Source organism: Leiobunum rupestre, chromosome 3 (assembly GCF_980474605.1).
Source record: "Leiobunum rupestre chromosome 3, qqLeiRupe1.1.hap1, whole genome shotgun sequence".
Taxonomy (NCBI): Eukaryota; Metazoa; Arthropoda; class Arachnida; order Opiliones; family Sclerosomatidae; genus Leiobunum; species Leiobunum rupestre.
Window position 1 is genome coordinate 72047781 of NC_143386.1, and position 22961 is coordinate 72070741.

At 35.5% G+C, this 22961-nt stretch overlaps 1 protein-coding gene across 1 annotated transcript; it reads left to right on the top strand.

Annotated features, from left to right (window-relative positions):
* The first annotated feature begins 1632 nt into the window (after positions 1-1632).
* On the top strand, positions 1633-22961 carry LOC149954557 (glucose dehydrogenase [FAD, quinone]-like). Its single transcript, XM_090169957.1, has 13 exons — positions 1633-1677; positions 2207-2237; positions 5367-5552; positions 6969-7033; positions 7136-7325; positions 7537-7668; positions 8665-8786; positions 10122-10292; positions 11097-11238; positions 12847-12992; positions 15290-15443; positions 17726-17951; positions 22817-22961. Exons 1-13 carry the CDS (start codon positions 1633-1635, stop codon positions 22959-22961), a joined length of 1755 nt encoding a protein of 584 aa, XP_090026083.1.

Consider the following 22961-nt stretch of genomic DNA (forward strand, 5'->3'; position numbering starts at 1 on the left):
CCAAAGATAATATAGAGAAGGATGCGAAATTACTCGCGTTTCTTGCTCCCCACCCGTAAAGGTTTACTCCCACATGTTGGGAGAGAAGGGTGTCAATGAAGTAGGGGTCTGATCCTGGTAGATTCAATACTTAGCGCCCTCTCTCCACACTGGCGACGCCAAGGATTATCCTTGAAGCGATTTCTTTTTCTCTAGATGGAAACAGCTAGCGATTAACCAGGATGCGGCCCCCTTTTTTCAACCAACCCCATCCACCCGTTGGGGTGACTACTTTCACGAGCCAGGTGCAATTTTGCATCCTACTCTATATTATCCTTGGCCGAACCCTCTTCGCATTGCTTCACGAACCAGCGCGTAGAAATAAATATGTTAAATCGAAAATGTAAATCAGGCAACGATTTTAAAAAGGAACGTCTAAAAAGGCTATAGGTAGAAAGCTAGTAATAAATCAAACACGAAAACTAGATACTTGGATTAAAAGGTTAAAATAAAAAGTTTGACGGATTTTTTTTAATATAGTAAAAATGTGATATTATGGGATTATGAAAATCAAATTTTAAAAAGTAGAGCACGTTTTTGTTAAAGAACACGCGGCAATGTAATTTTGTAAACTATATTGGTTTTTAGTCTAGTTTAAAATAAAAAATATATTGTTTCGTCACATACTCTACTATATTCTAAAAATTCCAATTTCTAGCCACATCTATTGAGAAAGAAAGGAACTACACAGGAGGGTCATGGTATTTAATAAGTTTCACAAAATGGATAGAGAGCGCAAGAGCTTAAAAGGGCGTAAAAAATAAGCTGGCCCGACCTGCTTTAAATGCCCGCGCACGCCTATGTGTAACACTATTTGGAGCTTAAATTTTATCTCAAATTACCCGTAAAGTCTCTTTGAGAGCGTTTGTCGTGCTAATAATGGGTAACTTTTATATTGATGTTTAAATAATGACGAAAGAGTAAAAAAGAACGTGTAACATGTAATAATAAAATCGCTGTACTTCGACAAATGTCTTCATGGCGGGACGATATTTAAATACTTAAATATTTAAAATTTTTAGGCTTAGTTTTTTTTACATGGGGTATTCGAAATTTTAACGTCAAAGGAATAAGCTATTTTTAAGCTGGTCGTTTCATAAGTGAATCAGGCGCGTAGGGACGTTTTTAGTCAAGGGGGGTGGGTACGGCTCCGATATTGAATTTGACGCCCTCCTTTTCAACGGGATTTTATCGCCCCTTACGGGCCAATTCGGCACCCTTTCCAATTTTAAAGGGGGGAACGTTTTATCACCCCGTTCCTACGGCACTGAACGGAATATTAGCGAATTGAATAATTATCGATAATGTAAGAAAATGGCAAACCTGTTGATTTATTTATCAAATTACTTTTGCAAATCTGTAGTTAGATTAAAGAACAATTAAACTGAAATTACTTTAATTTATCTAATGCGTTGAGATTCCCAATGTGGTGGAAACTTTCAAAACCCGTAATTAAATAAGCTTTTTTAAATAAAAGGGCAGGTTTTTTCTATAGTCATTAAAAGTTCATTATTTACCAATAGAGTAATGGCACTGTGACGTTATAGTAAGTCACCCATGCTCTTTCCTATAGATAAAAACTTTGCGACCAAGATGGTGGCCATGGCCAAAGCTACGAAGTGCTACTACTCTATAGAGGTAGGATGAACCGTAAATTTTCTCGAATAAGAATCCCTATACTTATCAAACTTAAGTGGATAATAGTATTAGTGTTAAAATGATTTTTTTAAATTGTTACAAAATATGTTAGCGTTCATTGGAGAATGGATTTCCCTTAAAGATTCAACCCGGGTGACGTAGAAAGACCCTTAAGTGGTTAATATTTCATTGCCTCTTCACCCATTTCGACTTTCCCACTTACTTATTGTAAAAAGCTTCCAAACCCAAATTTTGTTTCAAAAGCGTACAGACAAAATGAAGTGCTTTATCCAAAGATAAGCTCAAAGAAATTTAAAATTCCAAAGTGCTCGTAAATCTTGGTTGGTCGTCATCCAAGGCACGAGAGATTTAATTAATGGTCTTAGATAGTTAGCTTCGCTTGTATGACCATTTTGAATACTGGAGCTCCTTAACGTTTTAATAAATATCGTCAACGAAAATGAATTTTGCTCGTTTTTTCCAAGCTAATATAATGTTAATTATAATTTGCGTAACTTCATATTGTCAGTGCGTCATCCAAGATTGCGATTTTATTATAGGTAAGTTTGTCCAAGTAATTTTATGCATTTCAAAACACAAAGATTTTTGAGTGAACATATTTTCTCCTCTCGGCTCTAGTTACGTCGAAGTGAATTAGAATGAAAAACCATTATGTATACAGGGTGTTAACTCAAAAACGATAAAGAGCCAATTACTCAAAAGGTGATTTAGGTAAGAATTTGAAATTTTCAGGTTACATAGAGCGTGCAGGAGGAAAAATGCTAATGTAAATTTCAATGACCTTGAACCAGGTCTGCAAGGTCATTCAAAATTAATCTCGAGAACCCTTAGGATTAGAAGAATAGTTCCAATTAGAAAAAAGCGCACCAATGTGGTTTTATTGGTTAATTTACCTCGGGTTAAAGGTACTTAGACTTGAAAAACCTTGGCATGCATTTTTCTAACTGGAACCATTCTACTAAGCCTAATGGTTCTCGAGATAAATTTTGAATGACCTTGAACTGATGATTCAAGGTCATCTTAATTTGCAAATTTCGAACTCCCCCACGCGGTTTTGTGTTTCACGATAATTTTGATCCATGAAGTCTGGTAGGTTTCGATTTATAAGCCGTTAAATGTCGTATCTTGATTAGAATACCACACACTACCTTATGCTTTTTGGTTTAACATTTATCGTTTCTCATTGGTCAAATCAGATCGGATCAAAGCTGTTTAGACTTAAAATAAGACGTGGAACACATTCCTAATTGGAACCATTCTTCTAATCCTAATGGTTCTAGAGATAAATTTTGAATGACCTTCATGACCTGGTTCAAGGTCATTGAAATTTCCATTGGTCCCCCTGAACGCTCTTTGTAACCCGAAAATTTAAAATTCTTACCTAAAACACATTTTGAGTAGTTGGCTCTGTATCGTTTTTGAGTTAACACCCTGTATTTTCTGTTTGCCTCGGGGCTGCAAAGCAATACTGCAACTTATAATTTGAAACCGCCTCCACCTTGTAGACAACTGGAAGACGACGTGCAGTTGACAAAATGAAAATTTTTATAAGCACTTTTTAAGAGGCGAAAAATATTTTGCCAACAATAATCCTCAAATATCTGTCTTTAGACCCTTATTGATTCTCCTCCTTGACCGTCTTCTTAAAAATAGTAAATAGGTAAAATAGTGCGATTCGTTTACTTTATATATGGAGAAAAAAAGGGCCTTGCTATATTATTACTGTAATTGAGTTTAAAATTTAAGTTCACTAAATATATAACTGGCCCCGTAAAAATAAATCCTAGGTGACTTAGTTTTCCTGTAACAGTTTTTATGATCAAAAAGTATCTCAATATAATCTCACAAACCGGAAAGGAACAACGTACACATTAAGCTAAGCCTTTGCAAGGGGAAAGGTTTAATCAGAACAACAGATACCTATAACTTAGGCGTAAGGTGGTGCCTTGGGTAGTAGCCTAACTTATTATTATTATGATTATTATTATACACCAACCAAGATACAAAACCGCCAATTGATATGTCAAATTCAAGAGTCACTACAATAAAGTAATAGGCCTAAGTTGTAGGTATATGTTGTTCTGATTAACTCTGTATCACCTTGCAAAGGATTAGCTTAAAGCGTACGTTGTTTCTTACAATATTAAGTTTTATTCGAAATAACCCTATATATAGCTAATCTACTCACGTATGCAAAATAATTCTATAAGGACTAGAAATAAAGGCATTATAACCACACGCTATAAAGAACCAGAGTAGAGGTGACAGCTCTACTATTTTAATGAACATTCTACGCAATGCTGCCGGAATGGATGAAAACCACAACTAACGACTGTAGCAATAGTCACACTTTAAATACATTATTATGCCAAGCTAAAAATTACTAAAAGTGTTAAAACTACAGGAAAAACTACGAAACCGACACAGACTAATCTCGTGACAACGGTCATATCGCATGTCCGTCACTATACTGCTAAAAAAGGATTGACCAGCCCCGGATTTATTATACTTAAAAGGGACGGGCTATGAATGTAGCTGCGCTAATGGTATTAGCACAGTTCGACGACGGGTGGGTGGGTTCACAGAAAGAGGGGAGAGAGGATTTAAATTAAAATAGCATACGCATTGACATTAGAGCCTCTAGATTTAATATACTGCCAACTATTTTTCGTAAAGTTGGCCGCAAACGGACTATCCTTGCGCCAAATTTTCAGCTGTATACGCTCTTTTATATCCTTATTTTTGAGAGCTGCCATTTTATTACAGGTCTGATTTCAAATAGTGCATGCAAGGCCGCTTCACGCGGTCAAGTGCACGCGACGTCTCGAGCTGATGAGCACGTGCAGGCGCCCTTGCCTGTACTATTTTAAATTAGGCCTGTAATGAAATGGCCGACTTCGTAAAAGAGTGTATAACCCGTCCTTTTAGGAATAATAAAGTTCGTGGAGTGGCAGAGCCCAGTCTTCGTTAGGAAAACAAATTAGGCCCGACAGTAGCTTCAACTTCCTTCTGACTAGGTAAATTATAGTGTTGTTAATTTTCCGGAAAAATAAAACGCGGAAAAATTTCCGTAAATCGGAAAAATAAAAAATTGAAACATAAATTACTTTTTAAGGGTTTTTAATGTTTTTAACTTTTTATTGGTATAAAATGTCTAATATCAGTAAACATACTACAAAACTGTAATAGTTTTACATTGTTAATCAGTTTGAACTAGTTTAGAGGTTTAGTTTTACTTTCATATTCGAAAAAATTAGGCGAAAATGCCGCTTTATTTAAATTTGCAAACAATATTTTAGACTAATCATGGAATGAACCCTCGGTCATTTTCCGGAAAATGTTGCGAGCGGCAAATTTTCCACAAGTCATCCGCCGAAAACCAAACTACTTAACATTTTGACTGTCATATTGAGGGATCTTGGTTTAATTATTTAAAAGAGTAGAGATAGCTATGGCACTCTCGTTAAAGATAAAATCTATATCTTGGCGAGTGTTTGCGATATAAAATTATGTTTTTCACCGCTGCTATCAGAAATCGTGAAAATATTTAAATGACTCTTTAAAGCAAATAGATGTAGTTCAAGTTACGTGATTTTGGTTTTCAGGCGACAGAGTGTTGGGTAGTTTTTTTGTCTTAAATCATTCTTAGAACTTCTTTACTTTAATAGTTGGAGCTGGAACTGCTGGATCATTATTGGCCAACCGACTATCGGCCAATCCTTCCGTGGTCGTGTGTTTGATCGAAGCTGGAGATGAAGCCCCGCCTTACACTCAAATCCCACAACTATCAGTATTCACCTTCATAAATCCTAAGATTAACTGGAACTATGTAATGGAACCGCAACCAGTGGCCTGTCAGGCAGTGCCATTTAAAGTCAGTTCATTTTGTACAATGCATAGATAAGTATTGTCACTTTACACCTAAATGCCTAAATAAGAGTTATAATCGCAAAAAGATAATGTTATTTGCCCGAGTCTTAGAGATAATAAAAGTCATCTAGGCTAATTCCAAAGGCCTCACTTTTGACCCAAGTCATTTAGCGACTTTTATTGTCATTAATTTTGGTGGTCGGGTTGCAATGCCTAGAAGGGTGGTGGCAAGTCCTTCATGGTACGTTTGCCAACAGCTCACTACACGTACTATTTTTCAGTTCCATAATCTTGGATTAAACTAGGAATAGATGTTTTCATAAAATAAAATTAACCAAATGTAAACTTATGAAATGGTCTTCTTGCGTAACAAAACAGAACTTTATCACGCGCGCTAGAAATCCGAGGTTCGTTGTGACTTGAAAAGGTAAGGTAAAAGACCCTGACGTAAGAGCTATATTAAAACAAGAAGATCTCGTATCATTATAGAAAGTGTTTGTTAAATTTCCAGATCAGAGGGTGAATTACATATTTTGTTCGGAAGTAATGGGGGCAGTTGTTTATATTATGTAGTAGCTTGCAATAATTTGGCAATCTTAGATTTTTCATTAAATTAGATTAAATATCTGGCTTTATTTTTGAAGAAAGTTGGAGCACTTCTAATTGGAATAAAAAATCTAAAATTACCCTTAAAAAGGTAAATGTAACAACTGGGCCGTAATGGGGAAAGAATACTACAATTACCCATAATATACTTAATTTGGTGTTTACTAATTAACAGTAAGTAAGATGGCAATCTCTAACTGGAATTAATATTTAAAATGCTCAACGCAAGAAGAAATAGTTTACAATTAATGTAGTTCTATTAAACATGCCAAGACTTTCAATAGTGTGATATATTTTAGAGAAACATTCAGGACTATGCAGAGGGGGAACTGCAAATATTATCGGTACATACGGCTAAAAACCTGGAGAAATCCACAAAAAGGTAACCCAAGAGAGGAAAGAGGTATCCTCCTACGCATTGTAACCCGGCCACCTGAATTAATGGCTTTAAAAGTCGCTTGATGACTTAGGCCAGACGCTCACGTGCTCTTCGTAACGTTGCCGTCTTAGTTTTAACAAGTCTTTGCTTCGTAACGGAGACAATGCTTTGTGGACGGCAGGACGGATACGAAAGGGAGAGCCAGTGGGCGCCTAGCCTAAGGTATTAGCTAATTATTATTATTTTATATTGTTATTATTATTATTCTAGCAACTCCACCTTTATAATGTATATCGAGGCTGCAAAGTGAATGGTATACTTCCGATTACTAATATATATTCTAATAAACGTGACTTAAGTAAAAACGTCTCAAACGATATAAGGTGAATTGACGTACATATATTTCCTATGTCAGGGACAATGTCCGTTTCCTTAGGTTTAGAACGATCCATGCGTGACCCCAAAAACCGCAATTTGGATGTAAGAGGCAAATCAGGATATTAGAGAATTATTGCAGAGCACTGTATTATTTATCATCTTAACCACGATACTAACAGGCACTTTCATTTAATTTGATAACAGCGACCTTTATTCCCAAGAGGAAAAGTGTTAGGAGGCACGAGTATCACCAACAATCTTCTTTACACGAGAGGAAATAGAATAGATTTTGACATCTGGGAGGAAATGGGAGCGTCTAATTGGTCTTTCAAACACGTGCTGCCTTACTTTAAGAAAACCGAAGGCAATCGAGTCACTTCGCCGATTGATACAGGTAATTCGAATAAAAATAGAGAGATCGTCATATTGAAAGTTAAATATGGAATCTATTTATACCGCGTCATACATTTTGTTCATATGTTAATTTTTACATAACCCTTCCATTGAGGCCCTAAGCTAGCTCTTATTTTGTGTAATGTTTTTTTAAAAGCCACGAAATTTCTAGTATTTATTGATATATTTGGAATTTTCTGTTTCATTTTCAGAGTATCACGGATACAATGGTGAACAGACAATTGAACACACTACCTTTAAAACTGCTTTCGACAACGTCGTATTAGAAGCTGCTCGATATTTAGGGTTTCCAATTCGGGACATTAACGGAGCAAAACAAAGAGGTCATGATTTTTTCCTTTGACAATAAGGGAAATTTTGAAATAGCAGAAAATTTATCAAATTTATTCGAGGGGGGTTACATTTTAGTTCCGAAAGAAATTTGGTTCAGGAAAAGAAATCAAGAACAAATGGGTCGTCGATTAATAAATATCAGGGGCCCAGTCATTGTCCCATTTTTAATCTCAAAGTTATGTCAGAAATCAGAAACTGTTTTGAGATTTTGGAGTACGTTTTTTTGTATTGATATCTTAATTTTTAGGCGAATTTTCGCCAATATTTCGCGATTTTCCAGTTGATTTCAAGATTTCTAAAATCATTTTTATCTAGAGTGTACGGGATTGGTACGAATGTCGGAACCCTCGGATAAATACCAAGTTTTTTTTTATGCGTTATGAAACTAATTAACATCAAAATTTGAACATTAACTTCATAATTTCCTAGGATAATGTAACTCAAATATCATCATTAGAATTAGTTTTTTTTAATCTCAAACGGGATTTTGTTAGGCAAGAACCTGGGACGACTTAAACAGATTAGGAACTTTAATTTTGAAGGGAAATTTTGTACTAGATTTCATTCTTTTCGATTATATCAAAGCACTTTGAGATAAACTAGTTATAATTATGAAGATAAAAATATCGTTTTTTTAATTTTACATTTACCAGAGCCACTAAGACAATTAGAAACTCTTCCAAAACGAAAAATGGACTATTTAACTACCTCCTATCATAATTCAAAGGAAATAGCAATAGAAGCAGATTAAAGCAAATTCCCAGTTCTTTAAAAAAAAGAAAAAAAAGATAGAATGAATCTTGGACCGGTATATTTGGAACAACAATATTTCCCAGAATGTCTGTGAACGTTTCCCAGTGAAACAGATTGTAAAAACTGTATAGTATCATCAAATATTTTATTTTTCCAGCACCATGGTTAGTTATAATATTGTTAACAATATATTTCATTATGTAAATAAACATTTTAAATTTCTTGTTCAACAGGCTTTGCATTGTCGACAGTTACAGAAAGAGACGGTTACCGCTGTGCCTCGAACAAAATGTTTTTGCACCCCGCTTACCATCGGAAAAATCTTATAATTCTTAGTTCAATGATGGTTTTGAAGGTAATACCTCTTTTCATTTAAACACGTATTCGCTTCAGGCTTTAGGCCGTAGGCCAAAGTTATTCCCAGCTTTGGTCATTGCAAATGTTGAAGGCTCACAACTAACTAGGAAAATGTCTTTGAACTCCATAGTTTTGGTAAGTTAAATCTAGCGATTCGCCAGGTGGGAGTTGGGAAATTAATAGTGGTTTGCAGCCGTGACCGTTTTATGCCCACCTGACGATGATCTGACAAAAATTTCCCCAGTCTACCACTTGACCCTACTCCTTAGCCGATTTCAAGTCGCAGTCTTTTATCACGCTGTCTCGTTACTTTGAAAATAGAATTGTAGGTTTATACACTATTTTTCAAAAGGTTATGCAAAAAATTTAAGGAGTTGTAGGGGGTGAGTTGAGAAGTATTCCTGTTTTCCCCCCATTTTTTTTCGATAAGTTAAAGAGCTTCAAAGTGTGGCCTACTAGCCCCTGGAAGTAGGCTGCAACTAGTGCAAAACTAAGCAGCAGGGAAATGCGAACATTATGGTAAAAAAGTACTTTGTAAACAAATCGAGGTAACCAGCGTAAAAACGTAAACATAAACAGTATTTAACGTCCCAGCTGCTTGGTTTTGTGCTTCTTGCAGCCTACTTCCAGGGGCTAGTAGGCCGCACTTTGAAGCTATCTGGCGCTCTTTTAACTCGTCGTAGAAAAATGGAAAAAAATAGGCATACTTCTCAACTCAAACCCTACAACTCCATAAAATTATTGCATAACTTTTTGAAAACCCTGTATATTCACCATTTTATATATCAAAATTTCGTTTATTGGAAAAACCTTTATTTTAATAAGAAAACTTATACAAAATGGCTACATTTGGTTTTTAATTTTGATTTGTCAGCTTTCTCCACTGCATTAGTGCAGTCAGATAGGTAGTCTGCATTATATGCTTGAACGCAATCAATCTAAAATAAACAGTTGAATTGATTTAAAACTGACGACTAAATAGAATTTCATAACCTAATTCAATACTACGAGCTAAAAATATCGATCACAAGTTTGATTTTAAAAATTAAAAACAATAAATTTTCAAAATTAAAAGAGACTTAAAACGGTTTTAAAATTCTCAATTTATTTATGAATGAGACTTGTGAAAATCCCCGAAGAAGGAGGAAGAGTTCCTCGGAAACGTTAGATTTTATAAATAAATAAATTGTGAATTTTATAACCGTTTTAAGTCTCGTTTAATTTAGTTTTTTCACAATGTGCTTCGCTTCACTTCAATAAATTTTCAAATTATGCATATTTAAAACTCAAGCATTAATTAATCCTTTACATATTAGCAATGTTTTTGAGACAGATTCACATCAATAAGGCAAAAACAGCGAAAGGAGTGTTTGTTTTGCAAAATGGAAAGACTAATTTCATTCCGGCCGTGAAAGAAGTCATACTTTCAGCCGGAGTCATCAATAGCCCACAGCTACTTCAGCTTTCCGGCGTCGGTCCGAAAGATCTACTTCGAAAATTCCAGGTAAATAATTTCGAGAACTTAAGGAAGTGGTTTTATGTCCCAAGATGTTGGAAGCTATTCCTCATTGTTCTACATTCAGTCCCAGCCAAAGTGTGGCTTTAAATTGACCTTAAATGTCTGGAGCCTGCTAAAAATATTCACCTAAAGTATCAATGTTTGCGGCAAGGGGTTATTTAACGGCCATTAATAATTATAAAAACCAGAGAATTCTGCAGCCTTATCTATTCGACAGCCGTAAAGGCCCATTTTCATGCTCGCTGGTAGCGGATAAAAATCGTCAAAATTCGCAAGCGTGAAAATAAAGCTAAAATATCTGTTTGAAACAGATCGACGCGGAAAGTGAAAAAGTGTGTAGCGGAAGCGGATTTTGTAGATTTTACCTGCTACCAGCGAGCATGAAAATGTGGCTTTAGAAGGGCTAGAATAAGCAAGTTTCTTCTTATTGTTCGTTATGTAAAAGAGTGGTGTCCAGGTGCGCTTTATTGAAGATCAACATGACGATATATGTGATATTGTGCAATCGTTTCAAGAAATTGATTATTCTTTATTTTATTTATTTATAATAATTACTATTTACTACTGAGGGAGGTGACACGTTAAAAAGCTATGGTATACTCAATATCTTTACCGAGGCAATTTAAACAGAGTTTCTTCAATATCCGATTGGTACTGACTTTCAAATCACAGCGTTATGTATTAAATTTAATTTAAAGGATTAACGCGAAAAGCTGTATGAGTTCCTGCGCATTAACATAAACTTGTAAAAGTATTTATTCTTTTGCTGATGATAACTTTTGTTTGCAGATTCCAGTAAAATCGGATTTACCAGTTGGCGAGAATCTTCACGATCACGCTGTTTGCAGTGGATTGTTTTTCTCCGCTAATATTTCGAGCGGAATTAGCGTTCAAAAGATTATCAATGGTTACTTATCATTCAATCCTAAGCGTAAGTTAAAATGTTATGCTTTTCAAATTTAAAATTACCATGAAAATGCATCCTAGCTCACACGGCCGTTGCCAAGATGGGCGACGATGCAGTTTAAGCACATTTTCAGTGCAAACAGTATCCCAAAGAAAATAGGACAGCAAGGTATCACGCAACTTTTTTTTGGTCTTATCTATCCGCCATATGAATTGACTCTCAATCGGCGCCACGAAACGATTACTCCACCATACTAAAACTCGTCGCGATGAAAAAATCAGATTCATTTAAAAATCTAGAAACGCGTTGGAAAGGAATTTTTAAATAATAAGTTAGATATTAGCTAGATTAGAATGGTTGGATTTCCAGGTTTGGTGGTGGGTTATTTTCTTTGGTTCGTCGTTGTGGTTGTAGTGTGTGGCCATCCCAACGTGATATTTTTCTCATCCGTTTTCAACATTACTCGCTTGTCGTTTATTTCAGTTGCAGGCGAATTTTTGGTCATTTGGGTTTCCATTTCTCAGTTTGGTAATTAATCGTAGTATTAAAATTCCTATTTCATGACAAATCTTTTTGACTGCACTGATTTCAAATAATTTTGTCATTATCGCGTTTGCATAGCGCTTTTATTTAATATTACAGATTGGTTTTCTCGTTTCCCCAGTAAAGCCTGTGTACTATATTGTTGTCTTAGAATAATTCTTTTAAAACTCCATTACTTTTATTAAATTTAAATAAAGTGAATCATGTATATAATTTTTTTCCCGATTTGGTGTACTTTTTAACTGTAACTGGCTGGGCATGAATATTCGTACCTTGCCTCGTGCATTGCTTTTTATTTGAAATCAAAACAAAACTGTGACGGAAGGTAATATACAGATATACTTCTTTTATAACAATAATACATATATTCAGAATTACATTATAACTAACATGTGCATCTTAGGACTTGTAATTGATCTATTTCTGATATGTTCCGTTGATCATATCTATAAATGTTTTTATATGTTGTTTTTTTGGGTTGTCGAGGCGCTTTTAATGGAAGACCCTGATTACTACAACAGCTTCGCGTTATATCGCTTTCAACAATAATGAATCAAAGTTTTTCCAAGTTATTACAATATTGGGCACAAACAAATTCGAATTTGATAGAATATTACAGTTGAAATGTGTTGTATTTGATTCAATTAAAATATACAAAATTCAACTATATTTCGATTTGATCCAAATTGTTTGATCAACACAGAATGTATGAGCATTTTTAAACTGGATGCAACTTGAATCCACTGGGATTCATATTTGGACATTGGATACAGTCGTGCTTTAAAAGGCAAACAAGTGTCTGCTAAACTTGATTGCACTCTGTTGCCTTAGCTCATATTTTTGGAATAGGCGGAATCCCCAGTTTCGTAGGGGGAATCCCTATGAACTAGGCTCTGCCACAGTTTCTCCCTTTTCTCCAATATCTCGCGCCACAACAGGCCAAATCTGAACATCAGTTATATATTTACATAAACAAATTTTCACTTTTACACATTTTATTTGTTTCGAAATAATACAAATATATATATAAGTAACTTTACATAAAGGTCTTCTAAAACGGTAACCTTAACCCAATATTATCCATTACAGGGAAACTGACTGGCGTGCTAACTACAAATTACATAAACGCAATTGGTTTCATGAAGACCAAATACGAAAAACGAAATGGCGATTACAATGACCTAGGAGTTTTCTTTACTCAAATATTTAGCCCTTTCAATGGATTGAAACCCGAGGTGAGCCATAAATAATATTATCATCCATCTTTATTTAAGCTACGAAATCAAATAATTGATCTTGGAAAGATTTGTAAGGATAAATCAATCAATCAATAAATTTACTGAAAATTCTATTGTTTTGGTACAAAAAGGTTGTAGGGGCTAAGTCTAATCGTGACTTGTGGCCCAATTGAAGTAGGCAATTTAATGTAAACGACATTTGGTTCTATATGGAAATTATTCGGCCGATTTTTTCTGAGTTGGTGAAATTTCGTCTAACGCGACGATTCGTGAATACGACACTCGGTTATAAAACCATAGGCCTTTCTATAAGGTAACATTGGCCTTCTTGTTTTGACGTTGCTTCTGCGTCACGGGTGACGTATCAACGAAAGCTCTGAGTAAATTCGAGGAGACACCCTGTTTATAAGCATAACCTGAACTGAACTTCTACGTATTTCGTTACGAATGGCCTACATGAAAATAGGTTCAGCAATCGTAACTTATTTTATAGAAAATAAAATTCGTTTCATATATCGCTGTTTGTACAATCAATCCACAGAAAATTCGCGTTAAGCTAAAGATCGTCGTTTTTATTCGGATAGCATGATTCCAAAGATACGTTCACCAAAACATCGTACACCTACAAGATGTATTTTCCAAATCGTTGTCTACCCATTTGTCGCACCATTGAATGGCTTCACTATATCGTTGTTCACCTTTTAATCTTGCAAACAATTTTCTTAAATCCAACTTAAATTCAAGGTCATTGGACTAAAAGTCTTAGTTTTCGTTAGTCGGGCAAACGAATGAAGGCTCCTCTCTGAAAGGATTATAAATGACAGATGCTCCAAGACTAAAGTATCGAAATCGTTTAGGCCACGGCCAACTTGATCACGCGCTGTTCGCGCTACAGCGGCCAACACATTCGTCGAAATTCCGCGAGCAAGGATTTTCCCCCTATAAACTGTACTATAACGCGTAGGAGTTCAGCGCCACGATTGTTATATTGACTTCAATGTAAAAACTATTCTAAAAATAATAATCCGCTTGGGGCGCTCACGTCATACACATCTTTTGCTCATAGGTTAACACAGGAACGTCAACGAATGAGATGGCCGCTGTAGCGCGAGAGATCAAAGTTGGCCGTGTTTAGGCATAGGGAAAATAGTTTTTTCGTGTACAAACTTTAATACGGAATTCTCAGGTTGATAAAACCTCGTCGATCTTTATTCAGTTAGGTTTAAAAACTCAAAGAAAGTTATCCATTTATACACCGTGTCCACTAAAAAACTATCCAGAGCCAATAATTGAAAAGCCATTTTTCCTAGGAATTCGATATTTTCAGATGGAGTATCACGCGCAGAGGATCATAAGATTAGAAAACACTCAATGACCTTGAAACATGCCGTAAAGGTCATTCCCAAACTATCTTAAGAACCGTTAGATTTAGGCACTCCGTTCCGATTAGAAAGGTGTACGCCATCGTATTTATGTCCAGATGGCTCTGAACCGATGTTATTTGGCCAATAGGAAGCCTAGAAAATATACACCAAAAACCAGAAGGTCATAATTAAAAATGTCCAAGAGATCATGCTTAGGTGTTAATAATTTAGAAAGTACTTGTGCTACGGCATCGTCATTTTCCGGAAAAATTTACTCTAGTAAGATATCTTATACTATTAAAATTAGGTAGACCTAGAACTATGCCTTCAAGGTTATTCAAAATGAATCTCGAAACTATTAGTGTGCGTCATCACTTTTTCGATCCTATTTTATTTACACTAATCTGAGCTTAAATGAATTATTTTGTTGTTGATAATTAGTCATCATCTTGTTTATGGTGTTTATTTTCTTAGCCTATTATTGGCCAATTAACATCGGTTCAGAATACAATGCGATGGCGCAGACCTTTTAAATTGGAACCGAGTCTCTAAGCCCAGCGGTTGTAGAGTTAGATTTTTAATGACCTTAAGTAAATGGTTCAAGGTCATTGAGTTTTGTATCATATAATGACCCTTGCGAGTCGTATTCCATCTGAAAATATCAAATTCCTTAGAAACATAACTTTTCAATTATTAATTCTAGATCATTTTTTAGTGGACACCCGGTAATTCAATAATTATTTGGTGTAAAGCAAGTATATTTTATAATCTAAAAGTTCATCGTAAAGGTTTTAAAAACAAATATATTTTCAAACGAATTTTCTTATTTCATCATTATTTTCAATTTAAATCTCTATTTTTCTTCGAGGTTCGATGTCACTTTTTTAATTGAAATCGTTTTTTTTCCTTGTTCTGTGAATTGTTTTTCAGAAATTAGCGAAAAATATTTTTATCGCTAGCGTTCAGGGCCTACATCCCAAAACTAGAGGAAAAGTTCATATTAGATCCACAAATCCAATGAAGCAGCCCGTGATTGATTTTCCATATTTGGCCCACGAGGATGACTTGAACGTTAACATTGAAGGTGAGCTTTTCTTTGGAAAACAAATGGTATTGTAGCAGGTATTAATTCGCGCTCGCAAACGTTAATAGGGATATAATGTCTTGGATTGACTGCAAATTTTAGCTTCCAGATTATATTTTAAAAGTCCTTTCAAGCAGATAGAGTTGCTGAGTGGTTAACAGCGAAAGGATCCGGGTTCGATCCCAATTTGTAGCACTGGCATTGAGTTTCGAAGATTTCTCCCCCACTGGATTTTACCCCGAGTTCTTCGATTTCGCCTTCCATAAAAACTGGCTGAGACTAACGGTAATAGGGAGTGTAGGGAGTTGTTACCTTGCGAAGCATGAATGACTTTCCACCACCCGCCCACCTGAATTAAAGGCATTAAAAGTCGCTAGATGACTTGGGCCTAAGGTAGTGCTTTGGGTATTAGCCTAGCTGATTATTTTACTAATATGGGGTGATTAAGGGAAATGTTAAAAACAGTGACTCCTCAAATGCTCTTTGTGCTAGCCGATTCAAGTCAGAACCTGTTTTCCCCCCATTCTCCTACGATGAGTTAAAAGAGCGCCACAGAGCTTCAAAGTGTGGCCTACTAGCCACTGGAAGTAGGCTGCAACAAGCACAAAACCGAGCAGCAGGGAAATGCGAACATTAAGGTTTGGATTCGTGTGATAGGTAAAAAAGTACTTTGTTAACAAATCGAGGTAACCAGCGTAAGACAGAAAACTTAAACAGTATTGAAAGTCCCTGCTGCTTGGTTTTGTGCTTGTTGCAGTCTACCCCCAGGGGCTAGTAGGCCACACTTTGAAGCTATGTGGCGCTCTTTTAACTCATCGTAGGAGAATGGGGGGAAAACAGGTTCTGACTTGAATCGGCTAGCACAAAGAGCATTTGAGGAGTCACTGTTTTTAACATTTCCCTTAATCATCCCATATTAGTAAAATAATCAGCTAGGCTAATACCCAAAGCACTACCTTAGGCCCAAGTCATCTAGCGACTTTTAATGCCTTTAATTCAGGTGGGCGGGCTATACTGCGTGGGAGGGTGGTGGAAAGCCATTCATGCTTCGCAAGGTAACAACTCCCTACACTCCCTATTACCGTTAGTCTCAGCCAGTTTTTATGGAAGGCGAAATCGAAGAACTCGGGGTAAAATCCAGTGGGGGAGAAATCTTCGAAACTCAATGCCAGTGCTACAAATTGGGATCGAACCCGGATCCTTTCGCTGCTAACCACTCAGCAACTCTATCTGTTTGAAAGGACTTTTAGAATATATTTTGGAAGCTAAAATTTGCAGTCAATCCAAGACATTATATCCCTATTAACTCATCGTAGGAAAATGGGAAAAAACAGGCATACTTCTCAACTCAACCCCTACAACTCCTTAAAATTGTTGCATAACCTTTTTGAACACCCTGTATACTAAACTTTCAAGCTGATTCTTCCTAACCAGCAACCATTTACGACTCACGCATATACGGCTTGGGAGCGTTGGCTACATTGAAATCGAACAACGTGTGTCGAGGGGAAAAAACACAGTGCTGGCTATAATAGAAGTGGAATTACAGTGATAAATTATTACTCCATAAAAATAAAACATAATTAAATTTTAATGTAATTTTAAACATCTGCCGTGATGGCAAGCATTTTAAACTTGGTTCTCATTTCCAATTTCTTAGGTTTAATTTTTTTTTTAAATATCAAAAATAGTTGAAGCTGTACTGCTTACTATCCAAATTACCTAGTACATGTTCGTTGAAAAAAGAAGAGTGTTATACAGGGTGTTTCAAAAAGGGTGGTATGAGCGAAGACCTACGGGTTCTACACGTCATTTGGAATCGAAAATGTTCTTTAACATTTTTTCGATTTGGGCCGCCGTTTAAAACTTACGAAACACTTGATGTATGGATGACCCCCAATTTTAGCGCTATTTTTTTATAAAATAATCAACGTAAATAAATAGTTTCATTCGTGGCTCTCCGCACGCGCCCAAAATAATATTTCGCTATGAATGAAAAATTAACGCGCTTCGAAAACTGTCATAGAACATTTTCTACTCAAAATGACGCGTAGAAACCTTAGGTCTTCGCTAATACCACTCTTTTTGAAACACCCTGTATAGCTAAGTATATCACCTCAATTTAGGGGCTAGAAATTCAAAACGAGTACTATAAAATTATGTTACGTTACAATTGTTTTTGTGTGCTTTAAAATATTAAAAGAAACGCATAATTTATTAAGATAAGGTGTCTCAGGCGTGAGCCTTAAAATAATCGTACGTTATGTTTTCTGCTGTGCTAGGCATGAAATTTGTAATGGATATGGCTAACACTCCTGCGTTCAAAAGCATCGAAGCCAAACACATTCCCATGCCGATGTTAGATTGTGGTGGTCAGACCAAAATGTACAGTGAAGAATACTACGCTTGTCACGCTAAAACGTATTCTTTGCCGACCCACCACGCTTGCTGCACGTGTCGAATGGGCGATCCGCGAGACAAATCAACGGTCGTAGATCCGTCACTCAGGTAAGAAATAACCCGTTTTCAATAACAATTTATGCAACAGCAACGATAACCTGATGCAGTCTTCAAAAATCAGTGTAATGTAACTTTAATCCTACCTTTACTGAATAAGTCTTGGCGATTCCTCAAACAGAAGCACAGCGAATAAAGCCTTCTTGTAGCCAGGGGTGGGTGCTTGCGAAAATTTCCGAAATTTGGGTCAGGCCAATTCAAATGAAGTTTTGACGTTGCATTGAAACATCGCTTAGTAACCTTTAATAAACATTTTATAGTATGCAGAAATATGTTAAAACTATAAGCAATTAAAGAATATTACAGAAATTATTTTCCGATTAATTCTCTTTTGACTGCTGAAAATATCGGCATAATTCATTAGAATATTTAGCTTGGAAAATTATCACGAAAATTAAAGAATTTAGCCCAATTAGAGTCTGTTAAAAAAATTTCAAATCTACATCCTACATTGTAAATAATAGCTAACCGTGATTGTTTTATTACTGAAAATGCTTCATTTTTCTATATAAATTAACATGTTAATTTTATCTCAAGCTCTTTATTAAATTAAAGAAAACTTTAGCTGAAATAATTGTAGGTTTTCAGAGACAAAATGTTACGAAGATAAATTTGGCGATGGTGTCCATTTTAAAGGTTCAAACAATCTTTAAATAGAGCGTTCTATAAAATCAGTGTGGTGTGCTTTCCCCCTTTTGAGTTCGGAGGCGGTGAAGGTTTGGCCGGTTTTTCGTGTGAGAGAAAAATATTTATCTGGCGAGCCCCTTTTATATTTTGTTTTGATTGGATAAAGTTGAAAGAACGGTATAGTAAAGATGGTTAAAGCTCTGTTGATTGGTGGGAAAATAGTGGTATGACGAAAAGCGGAGAGTTGGAAGTCGAGAGACCATGAGCTCCTTGGAGAAATATATATTGTCGGTGGAGGACCATTTATGGGTTTTTATGTTGGAAAGGCGTAAGAGTTTCTTTGAGGAAGCCGACTGTTCGACGGGTATTGAGAGAGAGAGCGAGAGAGAGAATTCTTTCGCGTCCAGTAGCGGGGAATTCAAATACAATGAGGGGGTACACTTAAAAAAACAATAAACATAGAATGCGATGGTTTGGCGTGGACACCCGCGAGGAGATGAAAATACAAGCGTGTGTTAACACTTAAAAATGCGATACGGGAGAACGAGAATCTTCTTTTACAGCTGGTGACTTAATTAGGGGGGGAGAGTGGGGAATGGACGGACCGTGGCCTTTGGTCCTCCAAGCCACTCTTAAGAGCGACTCCGCGAAAGACCTAGGGGGCGTTATTTGCAGAGTTCGGGTCGTAAACCTGTCAACCGTCATGCAGAGCGTCCAGCGCTCATACACGACGATTGATAGTTTCAAGTCGAAAATTGAGAACAAACGTTTTATTGTATTTTACTGTTTTCTTGTTACATGGTTCCGAAAATAAAAATTGCTTTAAAATTATAAAGAAAGATTTCGAAAATAAAAAAATCATCGAGAAATACAAAAATACAAATTAAACTGAAAGGCTATTTTGAACAATAGCCCCGCCAGCTGGTTTCCACTTTTTAGTTACACCAAACCAACGTACTTATTAAGGGGAATCTAATGGTGCAAAAATTATAAGCCGCAAATAATTAATTTTAAAGATAATCTAATTTAAAGATGTACGAACGGTTCGGGGCGTAGAATTCACTCCGCGGCGAAGAGAGCTTGCCGTCGCGCCGTTTTTTTTCGGTCGAAAATCAGCTCTTCTTTATTTATTGGGAGTGGTAATGGAGCCAGTAGGACTGCAATATTCGCGAAATATGCTAATGGCGCCAGTAGGACCACAATATGCTGCTGTAGTAGACGTGGGGTCTAATGATTAAAATGACGGTGCCCGAAACAAAGCTTTTGTTAAAGGATTAAAATGACGGCGGGCTACTATATAGGTAGGAAAGAAACATTTCCCAAACCGTATTCAACGATTCTTTAAATTCCTAGATTTTAATGCGTTTTGGATAACGTGGGGCTGATGACGAAAAAGAAAAATGTGGACATGCAAAACATTACTAACTTACTATTTTCGGTATTTTCGCGGTATTTCAACGAATATTAGGGGTTCTGGTTGGGAAAATAGGTTAGGTTAGTTATATTAATATCGGGTTGACGATATTTGATGCGTCAGGCTTGGTGCTGTCCTCTAGGTTGCGTTATAGATGGCCCATAGTTTTTTTTAGTATGGGGTTGGGGAGGCGCCGCACGCCCCCAGCGCTCGAGCGAAGTGAGTGCGCGGCGCCGTCAGGCGCCATTACTTAGAATACATTCGACGTTGTATAAGTCAACATCACACAGAAGACATATAATATGACATAGCATGATTAAAAAAGCCTTAAATGCGTTGAAATACGGGGGAAAATCCCAACCCTTAAAAGTTAGTACTGTTTTGCATTTCAGCCTTTTCGTCATCAGTCCTACGTTATCCAAAAAGTATTAAAATCTAGGAATTTAAAGAATCTTCCACGTCATCAGTCCTACCTCATCCAACACGAGTGCGCGTCGCCGTTAGCCGCCAAGGTATAGTCTTTGGGCATTTTTAATTAACTTTTTAAATAATGCTTTGCGGGGAATAATTTTCTCACCATTGGAATCTCCTTAAAAAGTACTTAAAGGGGGGTCGAGAAAGGGGGACAAGGGGGTGGCGGGGCTATTGTTCCATTTTACCAACTGAAATAAAAATAAATGCGAATAAGCTAATTAAATTGGTCCATTAAAATAAAAAATATTCATTAAATGTCAACGTGACATCCAAGGGACTATTTTAAATGTGATACATTTTTAAATGTGACATTAGATGAAACAAATATTGAGAAATTGTGCGTATGCACTTTTAGGAGTTTTAAGCGACTTAGACTTGGTATATATCTCGATTAAGCAACCAGTACTTTGGCAAAATATACATTAGGTTTGGATCTAAAAAGGACTATACTTGAAAATTTTAAAGAAATATTAAGTAAAACCAAAGTACGTGTATTAAGACTTCTGCTTATAATTACTTAATTTATAATAATAAATTAAACATTGAACAGCCTTAGCTTTGTTCCAAAACGTTTTACATTTAAGTATTAATTAGGATTGTATTTAATTTAAATATTTTTTATCGAAAATTGAAAAATCAAAAAATTTAAATAAATTTATATTTATATTGATAATATTATGTTTTAACCTTGATTAGGATTAATTTGATTCAAAATATTGGTCCATTTTGGATATGACTTGATATTTTTTATCTAGAGTATTTGATCCAAACATATTAGATCCTTTCTAGATATTCTTTATCTAGAGTATTTGATCCAAACATATTAGATCCTTTCTAGATATTCTTTATCTAGAGTATTTGATCCAAACATATTAGATCCTTTCTAGATATTCTTTATCTAGAGTATTTGATCCGAACATATTAGATCCTTTCTAGATATTCTTTATCTAGAGTATTTGATCCATATATATTAGATCCTTTCTAGATATTATTTATCTAGAGTATTTGATCCCAACATATTAGATCCTTTCTAGATATGACTTGATCCAAACATATTAGATCCTTTCTAGATATGACTTGATCCAAACATATTAGATCCTTTCTAGATATGACTTGATCCAAACATATTAGATCCTTTCTAGATATGACTTGATCCAAACATATTAGATCCTTTCTAGATATGACTTGATCCAAACATATTAGATCCTTTCTAGATATGACTTGATCCAAACATATTAGATCCTTTCTAGATATGACTTGATCCAAACATATTAGATCCTTTCTAGATATGACTTGATCCAAACATATTAGATCCTTTCTAGATATGACTTGATCCAAACATATTAGATCCTTTCTAGATATGACTTGATCCAAACATATTAGATCCTTTCTAGATATGACTTGATCCAAACATATTAGATCCTTTCTAGATATGACTTGATCCCAACATATTAGATCCTTTCTAGATATGACTTGATCCAAACATATTAGATCCTTTCTAGATATGACTTGATCCAAACATATTAGATCCTTTCTAGATATGACTTGATCCAAACATATTAGATCCTTTCTAGATATGACTTGATCCAAACATATTAGATCCTTTCTAGATATGACTTGATCCAAACATATTAGATCCTTTCTATATATGACTTGATCCAAACATATTAGATCCTTTCTAGATATGACTTGATCCAAACATATTAGATCCTTTCTAGATATGACTTGATCCAAACATATTAGATCCTTTCTAGGTATGACTTGATCCAAACATATTAGATCCTTTCTAGATATGACTTGATCTAAACATATATCCTTTGTAGATATGACTTGATCCAAACATATATCCTTTGTAGATATGACTTGATCCAAACATATTATATCCTTTCTAGATATGACTTGATCCAAACATATTATATCCTTTCTAGATTTGATTTGATCCAAACATATTATATCCTTTCTAGATTTGATTTGATCCAAACATATTATATCCTTTCTAGATATGACTTGATCCAATTTGGATGCGGATTTATAGGATCCCAAAATATTTGTTCCAATGGCCAAAATTTTATCAAGTGATTTTCGTAAGATATTGTAAAGCTTATTGACCTTCATCACAAATTTTCTAAATGTTTCGAACCCAAAAATTATCCGATTATTTTCATAATATTTTTCGAACACAAACTATTTTTGAGCCTGCCGATTAATTAAACGGGTTAACTGACATTTTTAGTTGTTATTTTTTAATATTAAATCTATTTTCGGTACAGGAATTTGATAAACAGGGTTATCTGACTGTTTTCAATGTAATTCATGTAAACTAAACCCATTTTTTTAACAGGGTGAAAGGCGTGAATCGTCTGCGTGTTGTGGACGCCTCTGTGATGCCGAAGCTAGTTTCAGGAAATCCAAATGCGGCCATTCTGATGATTGCAGAAAAAGCCGCTGACATCATTAAGCAAGAACATTGTTTAACAAACTATTAA